Raw genomic sequence first — 24773 nt, 5'->3', positions numbered from 1 at the left:
CCGAATGGAATAATGATAGCACCAATAATTCCAATACTTTCAGGAATCACAACACGGCACTCAGGCTGGCTTTTTCCGTAGGCTTCCTACTGTGGGCAAGGCACCAGGTAGAGCTGTACAGATTCTCATCAAAAGCTTCCAGGATGCCTATGATGAGAATCGCTGTTGTAGAGATGAAGAGTGAGTTTCAACATTAGTCTGTGCCCAAGTTCACAGGCTGGAGAGGGAGAGGGAGAGAGAGAGAGGGAGGGAGAGAGGGAGAGGGAGGGAGAGAGAGAGAGAGAGGGAGAGAGGTGTAGAGGTGTAGAGGTATAGAGTGAGTTCCAATAATAGTCTGTGCCCAAGTTCACAGGCCAGAGAGAGGGGAGAGGGGAGAGAGGAAGAAAATATGAGCTCAAGGGCCCACGTCTTCCAGGCAAGTTGTGGGCCTTGGGGATGGCTGGCCCAGGAGAGACACTCTAGTCTCAGTTTGTGCCAAGCAACAGCAGGGAATCCGAAAGGGGAGTGAGAAGCATGCAGGTAGCAATGCAGTGCCTTTATGCAGCTGCCTATGGCTTTGCACCCAGGAGCAGCTGCTGTACAGAACAATCGAAGTGAGGAGACACAGCCATAGAAAGCACTAGTCAACCTGACTGACGCTTCGTTGTGTCACAAGTCCTCAATACATTCATTGTAGCGACACTGGGAGTTACCTTTTTTGTTTTGTTTTCATCTAAATCAGGGTTTCTCAACCTCAATACTACTGACATTTCAGGTTATGTAATTTTTTGTTACAGGACTGTCCTGTCCTGTCCACTATAGGATGTTCAGCATCCTGGCCACTACCTTCTGGGTGCCACTAGCACCTACCCTGCGCCCACAACCCAAAAATGTCTCCAAGCGTTGTCAGATGGCCCCTGGGAGCCCTCGATCTAAATGCTGTCTATATATGTGTCCCTCAGCAGCTCAGTCTGGGAGAGCGCCCTCTTAGGGAATGTGGAATGCAGGGTGCTCCATCGTCACCTGCAGCCTCCGGTCATGGGTCTCAGAGACCCAGGGGACACGGATGTCCAGATCTGTTTGAACCAGACCCAAGCTTATCCTCCCAGCTGCTTGTTCAAGAGTTCAATCAAGACCGAGGAGAGATGGCAGCTCTGTACATACAGATCTTTGCTAATAAGATTTCCAACTTGCACCAAAAGGGCCTTTAGCCAAAGCGTCTGCTTCTGGGTTGTGGGCAGTGTAGCATGGCACCACAGCTTAATAGAGCCATTTGAAAGCTCTGTGTACCTAAACATAATTAGGATGTTTTAAATGCTATCTCTGGCTATGCTTAGCAACCCAATGGTATGTATCTGGGTTTGTCATGCAACCTCTTAGAATAGTTAACTTCATTAAGGAAATAGTTTTTGTAAGAGTGTTAAACTTTAGGAAATGATTTTTGGGGCCATCTCTCAGCATTAATGGCATTTTCCCAAATAAAATGTCATCAGATCATCACAAATAGAAGTATAAAAATGATTTCTTTTTTTCCTCTTTTCTAATTTTTAATGTTTGGCTACCCTGAAGGTAGCACCATTGAACAGTCCCGATGACACATTGCTTGGCTGCCAGGCCTGTCAGTAGCCTAGGAAATAAAGCATATTTTCCCCTTAATTGTTTTTTTTATTTCTTTATTCGGGAGGGAAAGAGAGAGAATTCCCAACTGCTGGTTCACTCCACAGATGTTTACAAAGGCCAGGTGAAACCCAGGAGCCAGAAATGCAACCAAGGTCTCCCACATCGGTGGCAGAAACTTACTTGAGCCATTGTTGCTGCCTCCCAGGGTCTGCATTGGCAGGCAGCTGAAATCAGGAGCCAGAACTGGGAATCAAACTTGGGCACTGCAGTGTGGAATGCTACTTGGGCTTACTGCCCTTCCTTGCAGCTTCTTTTCAAGTAGGTTATGTTGTGCCAGGCCTGTCTGCAGGTGCTGGAGTCACAGTTGGCTCAAAAATGCCAAGGAACCAGAATATTCTGATGATAGGATGCAGCAGTGATGTGAATTTTGCATTTGTGGTTGAGTTCCCGTGATCTGTGGAGCTGGTGCCAGGAGGGGAGGAGCATCCCTGGGTGGTTCTCCAGCTCAGCCTTTGTAGATACATCCTGGCTTCAAGAAAATCATTCTACGAGTTGGATGCAGTAATTTCTTTCTTTTTTATATAAATATTTTTTCATGTTTTTGAAAGGCAGAGTTATGGAGACACAGAGGCAGAGAGAGGGAGAAAGGTCTTCCATCCACTGGTTCACTCCCCAGATGGCTGCACCGATGTGAAGCCAGGAGCCAAAAGCCTCTTCCAGGCCACCCACACAGGTGCAGGGGCCATCTTTCACTGCTTTCCCAGGCCGTAACAGAGAGCTGGATAGGAAGTGGAGCAACCAGGACTTGAACCAGTATCCACATGGGATGCCAGCACAGCAGACTGGGGCCTTAACCAGATGTGCCACAGCACCAGCCCCAATGCAGTCATTTCTGTCCCAGCAGGCCTCAATGAGTGGCCATGAGCATAAGAGACTCACAGATAGGAAAGGGGAACATCCGGCCCACTGGTTGTAGAAGGCCCACAAAATCATTTGATCTGGTCCTAGCAAGGCAACTGCAGGATTTGAAAGTCCACAAATCTATGGAAGGCTAATGTTTAAGTTGATGAATTTCTATGGTCTGCAAACGATTCTATAAATATCCAAATGGCCCTTGGCAAAAAAAAAAAAAAAAAAAAAAAAAAAAAAAAAATCCCTACCCCTGCAAAGTAGTTTAAAAAAAAAAAGTTGCTTCTGAAAATAAGTACATGTATAAAAAGGCAATTTCTCATGAGAATATGCAAGTTGTACCAAACCAGGCCCAATCCTGAGTGCTCCAACTTTGTGCTGTTGTCACCAAAATGCTTCTGGTAGATTCTTACCCAAAGCTGTAGCCAGGATTCTGTTCAAAACCCACAAAGCCATGTAGGTATTCATTGTAGTCTCATCTCTGCGTGAATGACATAGCAACCCTGATAGCATTTGAGTCCCTTTAAAAAAAATGGAGATTTCTTCATTTTTCTCTAAAATATCATTTCAAATACAAAAGCAACTGCACTAACAGTGGTTTTTCTTGGAGGATGCACAAAGTGCTGAGGTTGTCATGCTCTGGTCTTGTTTGATGCTTGTTTTGCTGTGGAACCCAATGGTGGAAGCACAGACTGGGGATGCCTCCTCCTGGGAAGGTGCGGCTGTAAGTTAGAGGAGGAGGCTGTGACCTGCCGTTCCATTGCCTGGGGGTATTTTTATTGTCAGTGATGTGTAAGGAATAAAGTGAAATAAAGTGACAGATGGCAATGTCATAAACCTTCAACAGTGAACAAATGGTTTAAATTAGAGAAGTGAAAAACAGAAGTAAGAATGTTTGATTACTTTCTCTGAGGAGTAATGCAACCAAAACCATTGCAGGAAAATGCCTCCTAAATGTTGTAAAAAAAAAGTATTGACAACTTTTTTTCAGAATTCTTGTCCTGCATGCCTAGAACAATTTAAGCATTAAGGAAGTTAAATTTTTAAATTTTAGTTGACTTTTCATTTTGAAAATTAGTTGAGTTTAAATCATGGAAGTTTTTAAAGAAGCAATATCTGCTTGAGTTATTTTGGTTATTTTAAAATATATATATGTATATAGACATATATTTGAAAGGCAGTGACAGAGAGGGAGAAACGGGAAGAGAGAGATCTTCCTTCCACTGGTTTACTCCCCAGATGGTTGGCAAGAGCCTGAGCTGGGCTAGTCAGAAACCAGAAGCCGGGAGCTCCATCTGGGTTTTCCATGTGGGTGGTGGGAACCCAAGTACCTGGGCATCATCTGCTGCCCTCTCAGGCAAATTAGATTGGAAGCAGGGCAGCTGGGACTCAACTGGCCCAGATAACAATGCCAGTATTGCAGGTGGCAGCTTAACCCGCTGTGCCCCAGTGTGGGCCCCTTTTGGTTATTTTTTATACCCTCTGTGTGGACAGGCAGAGGGCAAGCCTGAATCACTATCACTAAATACCTCCTGATGCTCAGATTCTACCCAAATAGCCTCAGTGTTTGAGCCACGATGAGGTGAAAGCAGAAATGGGGGGCTCCTAAGTGCTCTGAGTTGCATCTTCCGCCACTTTGCTCTGACTACAACACTGAATGTGAGGGAACATCCAAATATTCATGGAAAATGGAATTATAGGCAGCAGCTTTACCTGCTATATCACAATGCTAGTCCCACAAATATTTTCTCTTCTGTTTCTTTCTAAAAGTTTTACAGTAAATAAATCTGGAGGAAGCATTGTGGCATAGTGGGTTAAGCCACAACCTGCAATGCTGGCATCCCATATGGATGCTGGTTTGTGCCCCAGCTGCTCCACTTCTGATTCAGCTCCCTGCTAACGCACCTGGGAAGGCAGCAGAAGATGGTCCAAGTCCTTGGGTCACTGAAACCACTTTGGGAGATCCGACTGAAACTCCTGGCTCCTGGCTTTGACCAGGCCCAGCCCTGGCTATTGCAGCCATCCGGGGAGTGAACCAGTAAATAGAAGATCTCCCTTCTGTCTCTCCCTCTCTGTAACTCTGCCCTTCAAGTAAATAAAATAGATCTCTAAGAAAAATAATATTAAACTTTTGGAGTGTTTTATTTCACTTTTTGACCTGTGATCCATTTTGAGTTTATGTTTCAGGTGTAAGGAATAAATTGAGGTTCATTTCTTTGCATATGGAGGCCAGTTGTTCTGATATAATTTGGTAAAATATTACCCTTTCTCCTTTGAATTGCCTTTTACCTTTGTCAAAATCAGTGGGCTATGTTAGTTTGTCTTACTTCTAGACTGTCTATTTTGTCCCGATCAGTTTTTGTTTATCACTTTGCCAATGATACTCTGTTCTAATTGCTGTGCTTTTATAGTTCTTAAAGGCACTGTGATTCCTCTAAGGTTCTTTTTTAAAAATGAATTAATTTTTTTACTTTAGAGAGAGAGAAAGGGAGAAAGGCAAGCAGACAAAAAGAGAGATCCCTTCTGCTGGTTCATTCTCCAAATGCCTGTGACAGCTAGGGCCAGAGCTGGGAGCTTGGAATATAGTCTTGTTCTCTCACATGGATGACAGGAACCCAATTATTGATGGTATCACAGCTGCCTCCCAGGGTCTGTATTGGCAGGAAGGTGGAATCAGGTACAGGAGCTGGGTATCTAATCCATGTACTGTCACTGGGACCTATGTATCTTACCTGCTAGGCTAGATGCCTACTCAAAGGTTATTTTTGTACATATATATATTTGGGATTGTTCTAATTCTCTAAAACTTTTATTTATTTTTAAATGATGTATTTATTTGAAAGGCAGAATGACAGAGAGGGAGAAACAGATGGGAAAATTTTCCATCCACTGCTTCATTCCCAAAGTGGCCAAAACAGTCAAGGCTGGTCCAGGCCACAGCCAGGAGCCAGAATTCCATCCAGGTCTCCCACATAGGTAGCAGGGGCCCAAGTACTTGGGTCATCATCTGCTGCTTTCCCAGGCTCACTAGCAGGAAGTTGGATGAGAAGCAGAGTAGCCAGGACTCAAACTGGTACTCCAATATGGGGTGATGAGTTGCAAGCAGTGGCCTAACCCCCTGTGTGCCGCAATGTTGACCCCTTGCCATAACTTTTTTTTTTTTTAAATTTCTGACAGGCAGAGTGGATAGAGAGAGAGACAGAGAGAAAGGTCTTCCTTCGCCGTTGGTTCACCCTCCAATGGCCACCGCGGCCGGCGTGCTGTGGCTGGCGTACCGCGCTGATCAGATGGCAGGAGCCAGGTGCTTCTCCTGGTCTCCCTTGGGGTGCAGGGCCCAAGCACTTGGGCCATCCTCCACTGCACTCCCTGGCCACAGCAGAGAGCTGGCCTGGAAGAGGGGCAACCGGGACAGAATCCGGTGCCCCGACCAGGACTAGAACCTGGTGTGCCGGCGCCGCAAGGCAGAGGATTAGCCTAGTGAGCCGCGGCGCTGGCCCCCCTTGCCATAACTTTTAAGTCATCTTGTCTGCATGTAAAAAACAGTCATGTTGCTACAAAACTCTTGTTGTAATTGAGATAAATCTATGGGCAAATTTGGGGAAAATAAAAATTAATCATGACTGTATCGAGTCTTTGAATTCATGAGCACACTGTGCCTCTCCATTTGTTTAGATATTACTTGCTTACTTTGATCAGCATTTCTAGTTTCCAGCACAGAGATCTTACATGTGGTCTGTTAGATTTCTACCTGTGGGTTTCACTGTAAATAGCATTTAAAAAGATTTTAGTTCATGGAGTGGGCATTTGGCACAGCAGTTAAAATGCTGCTCAGATGTCCTCATCCGATATCAGAGGATCTGATTTGAGTCCCAGCTCCAACCTCCATTCTGTCTTTCTGCTAATGTGCACTTGGGAGGCAGCAGATGATGGCTCTAGTTCCTAGACCCGTGGCATCCACTTGGGAGACCCAGATTGTGTTCCAGGCTCCTGGCTTTGACTTGGCTCAGCCTTAGCTGTTGGAGCCATCTAGGGAATGATCCAGCAGATGGAAGGTCTCTCCCTGATTGTCTCTGTTTCTCTTTGCATTTCAAATATAATTTAAAAAATAAAAAATAAAAATTAATTTCCTATCATCAAGTTATAGAAATAAAATTTTTTATAACTTTATATAATTCAACATTGTTAAACTCACTTTTTGTTTCAGAATTTTTTGTAGATACCATATAATCTTTTTATGTAAACCATATTGTCATTTGTGGACATGAGTACTTTTTTGTTTTCCAATATGAATGTCTTTTATTTTAATGTGCCGGACTAGAAGTTACATATGGTTTTTTTTAAAGATATGTTTATTTATTTACATATTTATTTGAAAGTCAGAGTTGCAGATAGAGAGGGAGAGACAGAGAGACAGCGAGATCTTCCATCTGCTGGTTCACTCTCCAGCAGGCTATAATAGCCAGGGCTCAGCCAGGCTGAAGCCAGGAGTCAGGAGTTTGATACAGGTCTCCACCTTGGGTGCAGGGACCAAAGCACTTGGGCCATCTTCCGCTGCCTTTCTCAGGCTATCATCAGGGAGCTGGATTGGAAGTGGAGCAGCCGGGGCATGAACCGGTACCCGTATGGGATTCCAGTGTCACAGGTAGCAGCTTAACTCGCTATGCCACGACGCCATCCCCTCAACACAGTGTTAAATGGGAATAGTAAAAGTGCACATCTTCTTCCCGGTCTTGGAGGACTGTGAGCTGCAGGGTGTCTGTAGGTGCCATTTATCAGATGGAGGGAGTTTCCTACTACTGCTAGGTTGCCAAGAGTTGTTCTTTCTGTTTTTTTCTTGTCACAAATAGATACAAAACGTTACCAAAAATTTTTGTCTTCATCAATTGAAATCATTACTTGGATTTTTCTTGTTCAGATTGTTACTCTGGTAGGTTAATTAGATTGATTGCTTTTCTGCATATTAAGCCAAATTGGCATTCCCAGACTAAACCCCATTTGATCGTGGTTATGATTATAATATGTTTGCGGTTTTGTTGTGTTCATGTGTTTTAATATATGGCCATTTATTTATGCATTTGACATTTTGCTAAGGACTTTAATACGACGTTCATCAGTGATTTTGATCTATAGTTTTCTTGTCCTCTCTGCCTGGTTTTTGTCTCAGGGTGATTCTGAAGTCTGGTCGGGGTTGTTCCTTCCCCTGTTTGGGTTCAGTCCACAGATTCTGTCTGCCTTCTGGTTCCAGTGTCAGCTCAGTTTTCAAAGAGAACAGAAACTGCCTTCATCATTTCTCAGTCTTTGATGGGCTTTTGAGGGTCGGATTCACACATGAGCAGCTGGGGGAATGGAGGGTGGTGCTCAGAAGTTGGTAAACATTTTCCTGCATTTGCTTTGCCAAACTCTCCCTTTTCCATGACCTCCTAGAACTTGCCAGTTCCTGGGACTTTGCCTTCTCTCCTCTGGCTGAAAGCCAGGGCTTTAGTAACTGTACATTCCCATACACTGTCTGTGATTGTGCCCATGTCTGTAGCCAAGCCAAAGGAAGACCGAAAATAAAAGCAGTGGGGATTTGCCTCACCCTCTTGGGGCCCCACTGTAGCAGGTGGAGAGGAAGGCTCTCTCCTGCCGGCCCCTGCTGCAGGAGGACCCTTTCCCACTCAAGTCCGGACTGCAGGGCTCCCCTGAGCTCTCCCTGCCTGCATCTGACACCTTCTTCCAGGTTTTGAGATACTTTGAGCCCAAGGTGAGAATACCAAGGAAAACGTGGTTGCTTGCCACCAGGTTAATTGTGTGCTTGCCATTCTAGTCTTGGTCCCCAGCCCACCTGGCACTCTTCCCCGTCCAGAGTCCTCAGATGGCTGCTGCACACAGGCTTAGCTGAGTGTGGAGCTGCCTTCAGTGGGGTAGACACAGCCAGGTGTGTTTACTCATGTCTCCCATAACCAGAACTCCTTCCCACTCTGCTCAGAGGCTAGCCCCTGGTAGTGAGCAAAGCCAATGAGAATCCCTGAGCCCATTTACATTACAAAGTACCATGGCACAATGGCTGTTTCTGCACTTGGATGGGAGAAATGAAGAAATGAGGAAAATAAATGATATTTTACCATATATGCTGTTGTGTATGGAGTGCCACAAAGTGGGCATTTTTACCTCCTCTTAAAATGTAATCACCAGGGAATTTGAACCTACAAGAATCAACCATTCTGAAGCTTTTTTGTTTCTTCTGCCTCCATCATTGATTTTTCTACCAGAACCACATAAAAGTAAAAAGATGTCATTTTTTGGATTACTATTTAGATATTAGTCTATATAAACACTGTTATCTTTTTTCCTCGATCAGATATGTATTCAATTTTATTTAAAGTGGTCAAATTTCTCTGTGTTTTGGAATACAGTTAAAATAACTGAAATTTTAACTTGTCATCTATAAAAAGGCGTGCTGAGTTATTTGAAGATGGTTCACTTTGGTAACTTTTAAATCAATCAGTGAGAAGTGCTACAAAGCACACATTCATAACATGCTTTACTCTGTTCCTAGGGAACAGGGAGTTGTTTGCCAGTCTTCTATCTTTCACCTTTTCTCATCTCTCATCCCCCTTTCTTGCATAGAATGACCTTCACGTGTGAGACACCGAACATTTGGGCCAAGCTGCTTAAAGCACATTTAGTTTATCATATCATACTTGTATATATGATAAAAAGACAAACAACAGAATCTCTCCTATAATATGAATCTGAAAATATAAAGAAGTGGGGTAGGGTCCCCTTAAGAGAGGTTACACTATAGCATCTCTTTCCAGAAAATTCTAACCATGATTCCCACTGAAGAGGAGAAGCAGAAAATTCAGGAAGCTCAACTGGCCAACCCCGAAGTGCCGTTGGGCAGTGCAGAGCAGTTCCTCCTCACGCTGTCCTCCATCAGCGAGCTCTCCGCTCGGCTCCACCTCTGGGCATTCAAAATGGATTATGAAACCACGGAGAAGGTATGCACTTAATAAGAGACATAGCTAACCCCATGTCCCCGGGGCTGAGAAAGCCAGTTGGTCATTGGCGAAGACTGGGAGGGAAGGAGAGATGGAAACCGTGAGGCTGTGGGGCAGGTTGGAAGTGTGGCGAGTGGGAGTTAAAAAGCAGCAGGTGGTAAGAGGCTGGTGGACATCTAGGGAGTGGCTCAGGCTAGGAGGTGGCCAGCCACAGAGTGCCCAGAGCAGAGGTTAGGAGGCTGCAGTGGTCCAGGGACAGTGAGGCCACAGTTTCCAGTGTCACTTGTAGGGAGGATGAAAGACAAAGAGAAAGCTGAGCTCTGGATGGTGATGGAGCATGGGGTGGGGGTGGAGTCGCAGAAGTTAGCCATGGTCAGGGGCGAGTGAGGACAGAAGGACCTGCAGGTCCTGTGTGGGACCCAGGCAGGAAAGGGTGAAGACAGAGTGTGGCTCACCCAGCACAAGCCCCCGTTGGTCTCTCCTGCCGCTTTTGGGTGCCTTTTCATACCTAGGAGCACGTGCCTGTCACCTGGGATTGGTGTGTGCTGCTGAGAATTCTGCTTACTATTACCTTGTGGCACACACAAATGACAAAGGACAGAGTAAAGCCAAATTGTGCATTCTTTATCATCCTTTATCTTTTTTTTTATGGAAAGGAAGTAGCAGAACCACTTTTGGACCTGAAGGAAGGCATAGACCAGTTGGAGAACAATAAAACCTTGGGCTTCATCCTGTCTACTCTCCTGGCCATTGGGAACTTTCTAAATGGAACTAATGTGAGTCTTCCCCCTTCAGTCCTCCTGCCTCCCTTGTCACAAGATCCCTGCCTGTCATTTGCTGATGGAAGCTGTGCCTCACTCCACAAAGCACAGTCGCATAAATAACTCCTATAAATAAATAATGTCTTGTTGGAAATCCAGAAGTCATTTTGTCCTTAACATATAAGGGCCTCTTTATATGAACTCATATCTTGATATAAATAGGAAACCTTAGAAAAGCATGCACTATTCCTTATGAAGAGTGGCTACTCTCAATAATGACATTGAATAATTTTCATCTATCCCAGTTCCCCCCCTCCAGAGCTTATCATACAAATATTTGTGCTTATACACATTCTGATACTGAAAAACAAATGATATTTCATCTGGCTTTGGCCAGAAAGTAGATAAGCTGGGGGCAGAGGAAGAAGGCATCTGCAGACATATGCAGGTCAGAGACCCTGTCCCATAGCCCCATGGTTGAAGGATGGGCTGTGGGCATGGCTTGGGGCCCTGGGGGGAAAGGACCAGAGGCCCCTTCATTCTCAGTGTGGCTGGCCCATGTGTGGTCAGCTGAGTTGTGTGGAGTGCTGCAGTCACAGATAAACTAGATGTCGGGCTCCTGCAGCCAACACTGATTCTAACCGCGTGTGATGTCCTAAGAACCTGCGTAAAACTCATCCTTCCCATCTTTTATTTAATGTTCACCCAACAGGCCAAAGCATTTGAGTTAAGCTACCTCGAGAAGGTTCCAGAAGTCAAAGACACCGTGCACAAGCAGTCACTTCTCCACCACGTGTGCACCATGGTGGTGGAGAACTTTCCAGACAGCTCCGATCTGTACTCGGAGATCGGAGCCATCACCAGGTCAGCCAAGGTACGTCCACGTCCACCGATACCACGGGGCCAGCCTCTCCTCGGCCTTGGCTGCTGGATCTGTGTCAGCTGTCTCTGAGGAACACCCACTCTATTCAGTGACACGGTCAAGGGCTGCCTCACTTCTCTGCTTTAGCGTTTTGAATATGACGTGTGCCATGCCATTCCCAGTGAACTTTTCAGATCTTTTTCCCATCTCTGTTTCTCCATTAGATTCTTTCCGGCTGAGGTATGTAAGGCAAGTCTGCCATCCGGGTCCAAGCTCCCACGTCCACTGCTGAGTGATGTTACTCACCAGGCTGTGCTCTCTAGAATGTTAAAACTGCACAGTTCGTTTTAGGAGGGCAAAGGTGGCAAAAAGGGTGATTTTGCTCCCCCGAGACATCAGCAGGACCTGGCAGTGAGGTGTGGAGCCAGAAGATGGGCCACACCCGGCCCTGCTCCCCACAGCGCAGCCTTCTCTGTGATCTTGCACAGAGGATGTTTTTATAGGGCTGTAAATGGTATATAGCATTGGCCTCCGTGCTGCTGGCCCTTCGAGCGAGTGCAGAGGTAATGTCTTCAGGAGCTTACGGTTTATTAGATGGCAGTCACAGTTTGCAGACACCCCATGACTTTTAGTGCAGGAGGCTGAACAGCCCCGCAGGAATCTCAGCTATGCCAGAGCTGGGCCAGTGTGGAGGGAACCTCCTGGGAAACACAGCCCAGGCTGCATGCTCTGGAATCCAGTGTGAGGAGAGGGGGGAGGGTGCACAGAGGTGAGAAGAGGTGGGGGAGGAGAGCTCTCCCTCTCTCTGCTTCTCCTATGGGACCGGATCCTTGGGGGACTTGGTGACCAGGAGCTTCCTTCACCTGCCTCAGGAGCTGCAGGTCAGCAGCTGCTAGGAATACAGGCAGGGGGTCTTGAGCTGGCCTGACAGTGGACCTGCCTTGAGGCTTAGCCAGTGACCCCCTGACTCAGAGAGCTGACAGAGGGCTTCTTAGAATACAGAATTCTCTCTTTAATGAGTGCTTTTCCTGGGTTCCTTTGTGATGGTCACTGTGCTGAGGTCCTTACAAATATGGCTTCAGTACTGAACCGAAGCCAGTAGCTGCTTAGACTACCTGTGTCTGGGACAGTTGTATCAAGAGCAACCCTGGATCTAGAGAGTGACAGCAGATGACGAGGTAGGCTCTTCTTCCTCCTGCTTCCCCTGTTTGTGTTAGTTTTCTACCACTGGGGATCAAGTCATCTACCAGCCACGTGTTAGTTCCCCAGCTGCTATAGCAGAACTCTAAACTGAGTAGCTCAGAACAACAGAAACTTGTTGGCTCAAGGTTTGAGAGGCCAGAGTCTGAGATCTGAGCGTCAGCAGCATTGGTTCCTTCTGAGGGAAAATGTGTTCCATGTCTTGGTCTTAGCTTCTGGTGGTTTCCTGGCCATCATCCCAGTGCCTGCCTGCATCTCCCATGGTGCTCTCCCTATGTGTTTACGTCTACATTGCTCTTTCTTATAAGGACACCAATCATTTAGTGTAGGGTCTGTCTACTCCTGTGTGACTTCCTGTGAACTCAACTGCCTCTGCAATGACCGACTTATAAATAAGGTCACATTGTAAGGTGCAGGGGTTGGAACTCCAGCTTGACAATTTTGGGTAATATGGTTCAGCCCGTAACACAGTGAAAAAGATCGTCCATGGGTGATTCTGTCCCAGGTGTGCTCCTGAGGTTTCCCTCAACGTGTTCGCTGTGCTTACCTGACTTGTGACTGGAGCGGAGGGTTGCTGACAGAATCTGAGGGTTTGAGGTAGTTGTGAAGTCTTTGATCATGTCTGTCACCTAGAGTTTTCCACAGTGCCCACCCAGGCTGGGCGGGGCAGGTACAGCTGAGGAAGCTCTCCTGGCCCCTTCCCAGGAAGCTGCATTTAGCTCAACAGCACAGGGCTTCTAGAACAAGGCTCCCCACCTGGCTCCTATTGGCAGCACAGCTGCTACCTTCTGCCACCACCCCAGGGGGTCACAGTGGACTCTTCCCCTTCCCTGCCCCCAGAATGAGCTCCTGCCTGGTGTCTGCCTGCCTGCCCTGTGCCCACTGCTGTGCGTCAAGCATTGCCTGGTCAGAGAGCATAGAGCTGCTCAGTGCGTGTGTGAGCTGGGTTGAGGTTATTTTGCTGCAGGTCACAGAGCTGCCCGTTGCATCTGAGGACAAATCCAAAGAGTCGTGGTTAGGCTTGTGCCTGCATTCAAGGTAGCTTGCCTTGGCTAACAGCCTCCTGGATGCTACTTGTCAGTCCCAGGTCTCCTGGATCCTTTCTGAATCTTACTCTGACCTCTTCAGTCTTTCTTTACTCAGTCTGCATTTCTTTGTTAGCTGTAGGTCATATGTATTTTTTTTCTCAGTTCCATTGTGTCTCAAGAAAGTGAAGACTTTTCTACCTGGACCTAAAAGTCCTTTGATTTCAGGCCAATTGTTTTTCTCTCATGTGCCATGAGCCCTTTGCTGAACGGAATCCCAGGGCTTTGCCTGAACCTGCCCTTGTTTTTTGATCTGAAGCCCCAAGAAATGCAGACCAGGTTAGGTTTTTTTTTTTTTTTACAGGCAGAGTTAGACAGTGAGAGAGAGAGAGAGAGAAAGTTCTTCCTTCTGTTGGTTCACCCCCCAAATGGTTGCTATAGCTGGCGCGCTGCGCCGATCCAAAGCCAGAAGCCAGGTGCTTCCTCCTGGTCTCCCATGCGGGTGCAGGGCCCAAGGACTTGGGCCATCCTCCACTGCACTCCCGGGCCACAGCAGAGAGCTGGACTGGAGGAGGAGCAACCGGGACAGAATCCAGTGCCCCAACCGGGACTAGAACCCGGGGTGCTGGTGGCGCTGGCCCAACAGGTTAGATCTTGCCTGGCTCCCGGCATCCCTGAGCTCAGTGTGTCCTCTTCCTGTTGGCTGCCACAGGTCTGTTCGCAGAATCCACCTTTGTTGACTTGATCCCTTCTGAGGGTGAAGCTGCAGGTTTGAGGCCACTCCAAGGAGCCTGCTCTGAGCTTTCCCCTCCAGCCTCTGCATTCATGACCATGGTCATTGGCACTGAAGCAGTGGTTTCTCACACCTGTGCTCCTGTTCTTGCTCCTTCTGACTTTGCCCTGCCCTTGCCCTTTCCCACCATTACTCTCCATACACCTTAGTCCCGCCCCTCAGCTCACCCATTGGTTTGTTTTCCTCTCCCCATCTCCTCCCAGCCTCCTCCATCTCTTTCTCTATCCCACACCTCCCTTTCATAAATGTAACCCTCATGCGCATTTTTCACAACTGAAAAACTCTCTAATCCATATAATTTTTAATCTAGAAATTCCATTAGGCAATCACCTTAAGAACCCTTGTTTAATCCCAACTGTTTGCACATCGCTAAATACACAGTGGGTGCCTCTTCACATCCATTCTTTGCCTGAATGACTTACATCTGCAGGCCAGACCTCATGTGTGACCCACCCCACCACCACCACACACACACACACACACACACACACACACACACACCTACCCCTGGTGGATGCCATACTTCCTTCAATGTTCTGGGGATCTCTTGTCTGTCTGATGTGTCTCCCCAAGAACAAGAGAATGGTCTCCCTCAGCGCTGGTCTTTGTGTTCTTAGTACCTGATGGGAACTAGTGTATACTGGTAGGTCCACAAAGGTTGGTTGAATGAGCAAGTGGGTGAATGCATAAAACAATGTGCTGTACGAATTCTAAGAGAGATTATTGTGAAGAGAGATTGGCTACACATTAGCTGGCCCTGGCATAGCAGGACCATCTGTATATAACCATGGTGTCTTCCCAAACTTTAAGTGAAATAACATCTCTGACGAACAAGAAAAATTTTATGAGATCTCTATTTGGTTCATCTTGTACTAAAGACCCTTGATAGCATGTTTTAATTACAGTTCCCAAAGACCTTCCTAGGATTTGTATCCAAATATAGCAAAAAAGAAGGTGACTTGTGTATTGGGTTCTTTTGGAGAACAGTTTTATCACTAAATGATTTGATGTCAAGATAATGAGCAGTCCACATGTGGATAATTTGGGGGCCATAAATATGTTTGTGTTTCAAGATGTAAGTTTGATTCTGCTGTTTGTTGCTTCCCAGAGGCAGTTTGGTCTCCCGGTTCAGGTTGGTGTCCAGTGGTTTCAGCACATTGGCAAGGTTCTCTTTCTGATTTTCAGGTTGACTTTGATCAACTTCAGGATAATTTGTGTCAGATGGAGAGAAGATGCAAAGCTTCATGGGATCACCTCAAGGCAATTGCAAAACATGAAATGAAACCAGTTTTAAAACAGCGGATGTCCGAGTTCCTGAAAGATTGTGCAGAGAGAATTATAATTTTAAAGATTGTCCATAGGAGGATAATTAACAGGTAAGTAGACCAGGGAGCAGATGGACACATCTTGTACAATGATATGTTGAAAATAGTCCAGAAACTGAGGTATGAGGGTTAAATTTACAGAATTTTTTTTGTGTATTCTTGGTATATGGCAAGTGGATTAGTGGTAGAGACTTTCAACAGTCTCAATTATGTATAGTATAATATGCATAATAATATAATATCATTGAATCTTGAAGTTGGAAGAAATCTCAGAGATCAGTTGATCGAAAAATTCCATTGATGAAGATTTGCATCTATTAAAATCTCTGACAAATTGAACCTGCTGTCCCATGTGGACTTGAACTCTTTAATTTGTAGAAATCACATCCCTGACAAGGAAGCCCACTTGTTAGAAAAGTTGTCTGATCTGAAGTCTGCCCCCTGATGACCTTCCAGGCATAGATTATTTATTTATTTATTTATTTTTATTTATTTATTTATTTGATAGGGAGCGAGAGACATTCAGCCAGGGCTGGCTGAAGTCAAAACTGAAAGCCCGGAACTCATTCCAGGTCTTCTCCTATGTGGTGGCAACAACCCAACCACTTGAGTCACATTTTGCTGCCTTCCAGGGTGCATGTTAGCAGGAAGCTTGAATCTGCAGCCGAGCTGGGACCCAACCCCAGGCAGCGTGTTAAGGGATGTGGGTATCCCAAGTGGCATTCGCACTGCTGCACCACGTGCCCACCTTGGTTGTGGGTTCGTCAGGGGCTGCTCCATGACACGCTCTGCCTGAATGACATCTGGGCCCTGCCCCAAGTGCAGTCCTCTGCTCCAGTCTTCTGCTGAGTCACAGGCACCAAGAGGAGTCTGGACTCATCAGTGCTGGGTCAGACCTTGCTCTGCTCACCGGGAGGTTGGCGGGGGTCCAAACTGGCCCTGTGGCTTTCCCAGGTTGGCGAATGGTGGCAACATCCGTGCTAGAAGCAGGTTTTGCAACTTCCCGGGCCAGGGCTTCTCCTGCTGTGGGCCACTGCTTTCTTCTCCTCGGCTTCATACCCCAACACGGTTATAGGGTCCCCTCTTCCCTCCCTCTCTCTCTCCTCCCCTTTCTGCTTTCCCCTTTTCTTTCACCTTCTTTAAGCCCATGTAGAACCTTAAAAAATAAATTCTCTTACTTGCGTGTGCCCTCCGCAAGCTTGTTTCATTTGCTATTCCTGGGTCTTGATCCAGATGTTGAGAAAAGCAGGTGGAGGTAGTGGTTAAATGTTGAACAGGGGGTCTGGCACCGTGGCTCACTTGGTTAATCCTCTGCCTGCGGCACCAGCATCCCATATGGGCACCAGTTCTAGTCCCGGTTGCTCCTCTTCCAGTCCAGCTCTCTGCTGTGGCCCAGGAAGGCAGTGGAGGATGGCTCCAGTGCTTGGGCCCCTGCACCCACATGGGAGACCAGGAAAGAAGCTCCTGGCTCCTGGCTTCGGATTGGCACAGCTCTGGTCACGGCGGCCATTTGGGGGGTGAACCAACGGAAGGAAGGCCTCTCTCTCACTCACTCACTCACTGTCTGTAACTCTACCTGTCAAATAAACAAAAATCTTTTTAAAAATATTGAACAGGACAGAGATGAGGAATAGAATCTTCCTTCTGGATTGACAGCTATCTATTAAGCAGTCCTTTGGGAATTTAATTATTTAACTATAAAGCCCCCTAACTATACCACAGCTAGACTTTCCAACAGTGCTCTGAATAGGAAGATCTTATAGGAAATTGCATCCGATTTCTTACAGACATCAAAGTGTATTTGCTTTTAACGTAATTAGGAAGGGGAGACAAGGAATGCGAGCTGCTTTGACTCTACATGTTTTGTATGATGTAAGCCATTCCCAACTTAAAAAACCCAAACAAACTGCAAAAATAAACAATTAGTTTCCATTTGGAGTGCCCCAAAACTGAAGTAATTTTATGAAAGTCTTACAAAACTATTGTTTCTGCTTACATTAACCATTTTATCCCAGATGATATAATAGTCTATTGCTTAAGCCATGATGTATTTGTTCTGCTTGCCCCATTCCCCTTGGTAAGCGGGTCCTTGGAATATGGTTGCTCCTGCCTGACCCAAATTCCTGTCTGCTCAGTTTTGGCCATCCCAGTGAGGACAGCCAAGACGAGCTGGAAACTCACTGTAGCTGTGGTAAGTAGGAAAAGGGTCATGGCTAAACGGGAGGGTGCCAGATGTGGCCAGTCCAAAGCATCTAAACGATAGAACCAAGGCTTCAAACGCAGGCTTTAGCAGGAACCCCATGAGCATAACTGATTCTAGCAGGAACACCCTTCTGTGCTTCTCTTTCCTCCCCCCTTCCCACTGACATCCCCCAGGGGTAAAGCCCAGGACTGCGGGGATATCTGAGACCCAGAAAGGAGAAGGATCCTCGCTCAGGGCCTTATAGCTGATAACCGGTAGAATCTTCTTCATCCCATGGATCAGCCGGAATACAAGACTTCAGAGAGTCGCAGGTAGCTGTGTACTGTCTCTTCAGGTAGGGTCTGGCTTTCAAAACTGTTGCCTGGCTAAGAAAACTTTGGGAGGAACATCCAGAGATGCATTTTAACCTTTGGTTTTGTCCTGCTGCCCTGATAGCCTAACCCCACTTTGTGGATGTGGTCACACCCACAGTTGTCATACTCGGGGCAACATTGGAGAGAGGGAGCAGGTGAAGCTTGTGGGGAAAGATGCCTTTCTGGGAAGCGTGCAGAGCACACCTGGGAAGAGGCAGGCAGGATATAAGGAAACAGATTGGCACCTGATTACCCCAAAATGCCTCCCTCTCCAGGCTGGACCAGACCTCCCCAGCCCCCACCCCAGTGGCACACTTGAGTCAGTCCAAGGGCAGATGATGGAACACATCAAAGCCATTTGGCCTGAGCCTCTGCTGCCTGTGAAAGGAACCAGCCCCTCCATACCTGCATGTCCTGTCTTCTAAAATTTGCAAAGTCAATAACAAGAGTCCCTTCAGTGTTTTGTTCCTGCAGTCACACTTTGCTCTGAAGGAAGGCATGGTGACTCCCTTTTGTCAAAGGTAGAGCTGAATCTTTTTTTCAGATATATTTTTTTCACTTGCTTTTTATTCCCCTTGTTTGTGTCTGTGTAAAGTGTGCCAAATCTCTATGCAAAGCCAAATCTCTCAGAAGTGGAGGGTAAGGGTCTGTCTTATGCATGAAAGAAGATCAGGAGGGTTGATGTCACCTCGCTGTGAGCTGCTAGAGTGTCTCATTCATTCTTCCTACATGCAGATCTTGAGCAGCAATAGAAGAAATGGATATATAGTATATTACCCCTCCAATCCTGTTCTCATGTCATATAGCCAGTATATTATGTCAGATGGCAGAAAGAGCCAGGAAGAAAAAGTAAGGCTATAGATGGGCAAGAGAGTGACAAGCAGGTGTTGTTTTACATAGAGTGGTCAGGGAAGGTTTGGCTGGGTAGAGACTGCAGAATGAGTGCGAGCCATTCATGCAGCTATCTGTAGCGGAGCTCTCTGGGCCTAGGGAACGATTGGAATCAGTGACTCGTCAGGCTGTGGTGGGCCCCAGTGGAGTGGCATCCTTGCTCCTGCCCCCAGCTCCTCTGCCTCTGTAGCACTCCGGGGTCTCCTACACACTACCCAGGGCACCTGAGGCAGGCTTGTTCAAGGACCAAGCAGGACTCCAATGTATCTGCAGTCCCTGAGAGTTGAAGTCTGGGTTGCTGGGCCAGGCCTTGGTGTGGATGTGCACTACATCTATCCACTTATCCGTTAATGGACATTTAGTCTGTTTCTACTTTCTATTATAAATAATGTTGCTGGACGGCGCTGCGGCTCACTAGGCTAATCCTCCACCTTGCGGCGCTGGCATACCGGGTTCTAGTCCCGGTCGGGGCGCCGGATTCTGTCCCGGTTGCCCCTCTTCCAGGCCAGCTCTCTGCTGTGGCCCGGGAGTGCAGTGGAGGATGGCCCAGGTGCTTGGGCCCTGCACCCCAAGGGAGACCAGGAGAAGTACCTGGCTCCTGCCATCGGATCAGCGCAGTGTGCTGGCGCAGTGCGCCGGCCGCAGCGGCCACTGGAGGGTGAACCAACGGCAAAGGAAGACCTTTCTCTCTGTCTCTCTCTCTCTCACTGTCCACTCTGCCTGTCAAAAAAAAATAAATAAATAATAATGTTGCTGTGAATTTTGTGTATATTTTGTGTGCATATCTGTTACTGTTTTGGAGCAGAACTGCTAGGTCATCATACAGTAACACTCTGGTTAGCTCTTTGAGGGACTGCCAGACTGCTTCTCTAGGCAGCTGAGCCATGCTGTGTTCCCGCCAGTGCTGCACGAGAACCCCAGGTTCTCCGCATCCCTCCTGGCACGAGCTCGGGCTCACTTTTGATCATAGCCACCACAGTGGGTATGCAGTGGTATCTCCTTGTGGTTTGGGCTTGCGTTCCCCAAATGACTGATGCTGTAGAGTATCTGACCATGTACTTCTTTGGTATTTGCATTTCTTTTTAGGATAAATGTCTCTTGTTCCTTTGCCCATTTTTTATTTGCTGTTTTAGTGTTGCCTTGTAAAATTCTCTGTATATTCTGGACATACTCGCTGTATAATTGCCAAATATTTTCTCCCATTCTCTAGATTGTCTTTTCACTCTTGATAATGTTCTTTGAAGCACAATTTCATAATATGTACCATTTAATAAGGTCTAATTTGTCCATTTTTCCCTCCTTTGGTTGCTTATATTTTTGGTATCAGTTTTTTGTTAAAAAAATCTAATCCAAAGTCTAGAAGATTTATGTTTTCTGCTAAGAGCTTTATATTTTTAACTAGCATTTTAAGCCCTCTTTACTTTAAGATAGTGTATTATTCTTCACAAGAAGGATAAGCCCATCTCCAAAATTGTACAAATCAGTGTGGTTAAAGACGAAAGGCTGGGTATCATTTGGGTCATACTGTTTGGTCCACACTGAGGTTTTTCCCTTGATTCCCAGTATCTTCTTTCTGATGTCCTGGTTACTAAACTTTGGGTACTTATTTTTCCATATAATTTCTCATATAATTTTTAAACAAACAGAAATAACAATTTTTAGATTATAAATTAAATAGTTGAAGAAAACTGTTTCTACTTATTTATTGTTTCCTAATTAAGATTGTATGTACTGGCGCCAGAAGATGTTTCAAAATATTTACTCAGAAAACTTCATACGCATGTATTTATAAACCATCAATTATTTGTTTTTCATAGTGTGTTCATATGTACTCCAAGTATTCATGGAAGGAATTTGTAAGCAACATTTCCTTATTCTTATTTAATTCTTCTATAATCTAGAAACTGTATGATATTTCCTTAAAATAGTGCTTTATCATTTTTCTTATAAAAGTGTATATATCCATCTTAGATGACTGTTAAAACACAGAGAAGCAGAAAGAAAAGGCAACCCTGTGAAATCCCACCACCTACACATAACCTCCATCAGGGAGAGAGAGAGTTGAACTTGACTTCTGTTTGCATTTTCCCTGCAGAAGACTCTGGAAACTCAAAGCCCCAGGAATGAAAAGCAGCATCTGGCTCCCAGTGTCTCACAGAAAGGTTTTGGACAGAGCATCTTTGTTCCTGAGCACGGAAGTCATTGCCGTCACTGCTTTTGCCTTGCAGGTTCCACTCCTTCCTGCTCTTCATGGGCCATCCCCCGTATGCGATTCGGGAGGTGAACATAACCAAGTTCTGCAGGACCATCAGTGAGTTTGCGCTGGAGTACCGCACCACCAGGGAGAGGGTTCTGCAGCAGAAACAGAAGCGGGCCACCCACAGGGAGAGAAACAAGACCAGAGGGAAGATGATCACGGACGTAAGTCTCGCGAGCTCCGTCTCTAGGGCACCTGTCGTGAAAGCACAGCCGTCAGGCCTCCCCAGTGTGCGAGCTCTGCCCTTTTTCTTTTCTCCCAAGAAGAAAGGATCCATTTTTTTTCCCTTTAATTTGAGACACAGAGTTATAGACATAGAGTGGGAGAGACATAGAGAGGGAGAGACAGAGAGAAAGGTCTTCCATCGCTGGTTCACTCCCCAATGGCTGCAATGGCCAGAGGTGGGCCCATCCAAAGCCAGGAGCTTCTCCGGGTCTCCCATGTGGGTGCAGGGGCCCAAGCACTGGGGCCATCTTCTGCTGCTTTCCCAGGCCATTAGCAGGAAGCTAGATTGGAAGAGGAGCAGCTGGGACACGAATTGGCACCCATATGGAATGCCAGTGCCGCAAGTGGAGACAGCCTACTGTGCCACAGCGCTGGTCCCGGATTCTTGGTCTTCAAATTTGTTCTCCAGCTGTCTTGCCTCTGATTCTGTGAACGTCTGCTGTATATGGAAAGTGAGGGAGAGCATGTGTTGGTGCAGGAGCAAGTAGCTTGCAGGGGGTGTTGTACCATGTGAATGACACACAAATGCTTTAGTTCCCTGTCAACCCTGTGATATGAGAAACATTGGATGAGGAGAGGAAAATTTCCACTAAGGGAACTGTACTGGTGTGGAATCGACTCAGAACTCTAATTGTTGCTAACAGTGCTGTGTAAGCCATCACTCAATACGTGGGCCACCCTACTGGGGGCATCTTAGTAGACGAACTCATGTGATTGAAGACAGAGTCCGACAGGCTTTTGGCGGTCCCTGGAGTCGCAGAACAGCAGGTGGGAAGAGAATCCAGAGTTTGTGAGTCCAGCAGCAGTGTCCCTGCTGCACTTTGCACCCTCCCCCCCACTTCCTTCATCTGCCTACCTCAGCCACAAGCCTTCCCAGGCCCCAGGTGCACAGGGTGTTCAAATGGCACTTGCTCAGTGAGTAGAGGCTGTGTGAAGATGCCTGGGACAGAAAGGGGCAGATCCCTTGTCCATTGTTAGTGGGTGATAAGCCTGTTCCAGGCAGAAGGGAAACTTTTTGGGACTTCTCTTTTGCTCACTACATATTGTTCTTTTATTATTTGTTTATTTGAAAGACTGACACACACACACACAGAGGGAGAGAGAGAGAGAGAGAGATCTTACACCCATTGTTTCACTCCCCAAATGGCTGCAGCAGGTAGGGGCTGGGCCAGGCTAAAGCCTGGAGCCAGGAACTCTATCCTGGTCTCCCACATGGGTGGCACGGGCCAAATACTGATCCATCTTCCGTTGCCTTCTAAGGCTCATTGGCACGGAGTTGGGTCAGAAGTGGAGCAGCCAAGTCCTGAACCCGTGCTCTGATCCGGGGTGCCAGCCTAACAAGCGACAGCTTAAGCTGTGGCTCCACACGGCCGACTTACTATGCAGTCTTACTTGGACTCACTCAGGGAGAGCAGTTTCTTTCTATACTGATGGATTGAAGCCTACTGAAGATGTGGTTCTTTTCATCATTTGGATTGGTGTCTGTGTGCTTCCTCCATCGGCACATGTATCTGAGTGGCACATGGGCTTTCGGTGATACTCGGAGTGGAATGAGGAAGACTGAAGCCCGGGGGGAGGGTGCATCACTATAAGACTCAACTGACTTCAAGTAGAGGTTGGGCGAGGCAGAAAATTCACTTGGAAGAGCTCATGGGAGTGCTTTCTGTGGCCAGATGTGTGCATGCATGCAGCCGTCCAAGCAGAAGGCACATGCGCCCTGCTCTTGCAGGAGTCCACATTCCTGAAGGGTCTGACCCCTACGTGGAGACTGGGTGCATTAACCTAGAAATGTTGTTGTGACTTTAGGACAGTTCTGAAGAGAACCGAGGACCGATGAATCCCCTGCCTTCTGCCTCCGCCCCAACCTCTCGTTTCCTTGAAAGGGAGTGCTCGGCCCCCTTTCTCCAGGAAGAGCCCCCTCTGCAGCCCCTCTGTGGGTCTGGGTGCTGTCGCCACAGCTGAGAGACATCTGTCTCCTCTCCTGCAGGCTGGGTTCAATGGGAGGGGTATTCACCCTCTGGGAGGACAGTGACTTGGGCGGCAAATTGAATCCACCTGGGCAAACTGTGGCCCACATTTCATTCCAGGGTTTTATTTTAGTGGAAATGCGACACACTGGAGGGTGAAAAGTCCAAGTCCAATGTGCTTATAGTTAGGAAGACACATCAAAATTTCTTGCCAAATTCTTGAGAATTTTTTTTACAGATCCCACTAATTTTTAAATTCTGTGCTCTCCTGAAAACATGCAGCTTCTCATAGTTATAAACAGAGGTAAATGTTTCTAGGGTTTGGCTTTAAAAATACTTAAATTTCCGTTAAAAGTTAGGCTTGTGGGCTACTAGTCCACGTTTTTCAGTGGTCGGAGGCATTATTTGAGTAGAAAGCCTGCCACCTGCTGGAAGACCAGGATAATGTGGCTTTTCCTCTTGGTTATTAAATGCTCCTTGGGTGCACCAAAGACAAACGTGAATGCAGCTGACCCTATGTATCTGTGGATTCCACCACAGATCAAAAATATTTGAAAAAAATTACAGCTGTGTTGAAAATGTCCAGAGTTTTTGCCTTGTCATTACTCCCTCAACAATACAGCATCACAACTATTTATATAGCTTTCAAGTATATTAGGTATTATAATCTCAAGGTGATTTAAATTACATTGGGAGCTTGTGTGTAGGTTCTGTGCTAAACTATGCTGCTTATATAAGGCACTGGAGCACCTTGGGTCTGGGTGTCTCTGAGAGTCCTGGAACCCATCTGTCACAGATACCAGGCACAGTTATCTAACAAAAGACAAGCTCTCCCTCAGCTATGTCACCCCTGGTTGGAGAGTCACCTATACCCAACTTAAGCAACTGAAAACAAAAGCAGATCGGAAGTTGTGAGTTATGGATCCCCTGAATGTTGGAAGTGGAAGATTTTAGAGAAATAGCCCACAGTGAGTCACTTTTAATTTTGATGTTGAATAAAGGAACATGGAAGCAGTAGCAATTAGAGACCAGAAGTCACAGGGTCAGCCCTGACCACCCTGTGTTGTTAGTCGCCTGGACCAGCTCCTGGGTGTGTCTCCCTCTGCTTCTCTCCCTGTTTCTGGTATGCAGAGGGGCTCCTTTCTTCTAACCCCGAGGTCCTCCCAGCTAAGAGTCTCTGTGAAACTAACTCCTCTTGCAAAACTGGTGCTTGAATGAACGGTGGCATAGAGAAGGTCACAGAGCAGCTGTGGCCCTTCCTGCTGCCACTGCACCAGGAAGTGGACACCCCAGGACTTTCACACTGGGGGCAGTCGGCCTCCTGGCTGAAACCCTCACCCTGCCTCAGCCCCAGCTTCCTCCTTGTAAAGGGGGAATTATGGCTACCATAGGGATGTTGAGAGGGCCAGGGGCTTTGTGT

General features: G+C 46.7%; 1 protein-coding gene across 9 annotated transcripts in view; it reads left to right on the top strand.

Moving 5' to 3' along the window:
* FHOD3 (formin homology 2 domain containing 3) overlaps positions 1-24773 on the top strand; it is a 485089-nt gene that overhangs the window by 435869 nt on the left and 24447 nt on the right. For all 9 annotated transcript variants that reach the window (XM_070050270.1, XM_017344116.3, XM_017344114.3 and 6 more), the window contains 5 exons: positions 9309-9491; positions 10148-10267; positions 10965-11126; positions 15318-15508; positions 21133-21325. In XM_070050270.1, coding sequence (XP_069906371.1) covers positions 9309-9491; positions 10148-10267; positions 10965-11126; positions 15318-15508; positions 21133-21325 — 849 coding nt within the window. The remainder of the gene's footprint in view (positions 1-9308; positions 9492-10147; positions 10268-10964; positions 11127-15317; positions 15509-21132; positions 21326-24773) is intronic.

This window comes from Oryctolagus cuniculus, chromosome 10 (assembly GCF_964237555.1).
Source record: "Oryctolagus cuniculus chromosome 10, mOryCun1.1, whole genome shotgun sequence".
NCBI lineage: Eukaryota > Metazoa > Chordata > Mammalia > Lagomorpha > Leporidae > Oryctolagus > Oryctolagus cuniculus.
The sequence above is the reverse complement of the archived record's forward strand: the minus strand, read 5'-3'. Positions and strand labels throughout refer to the sequence as shown.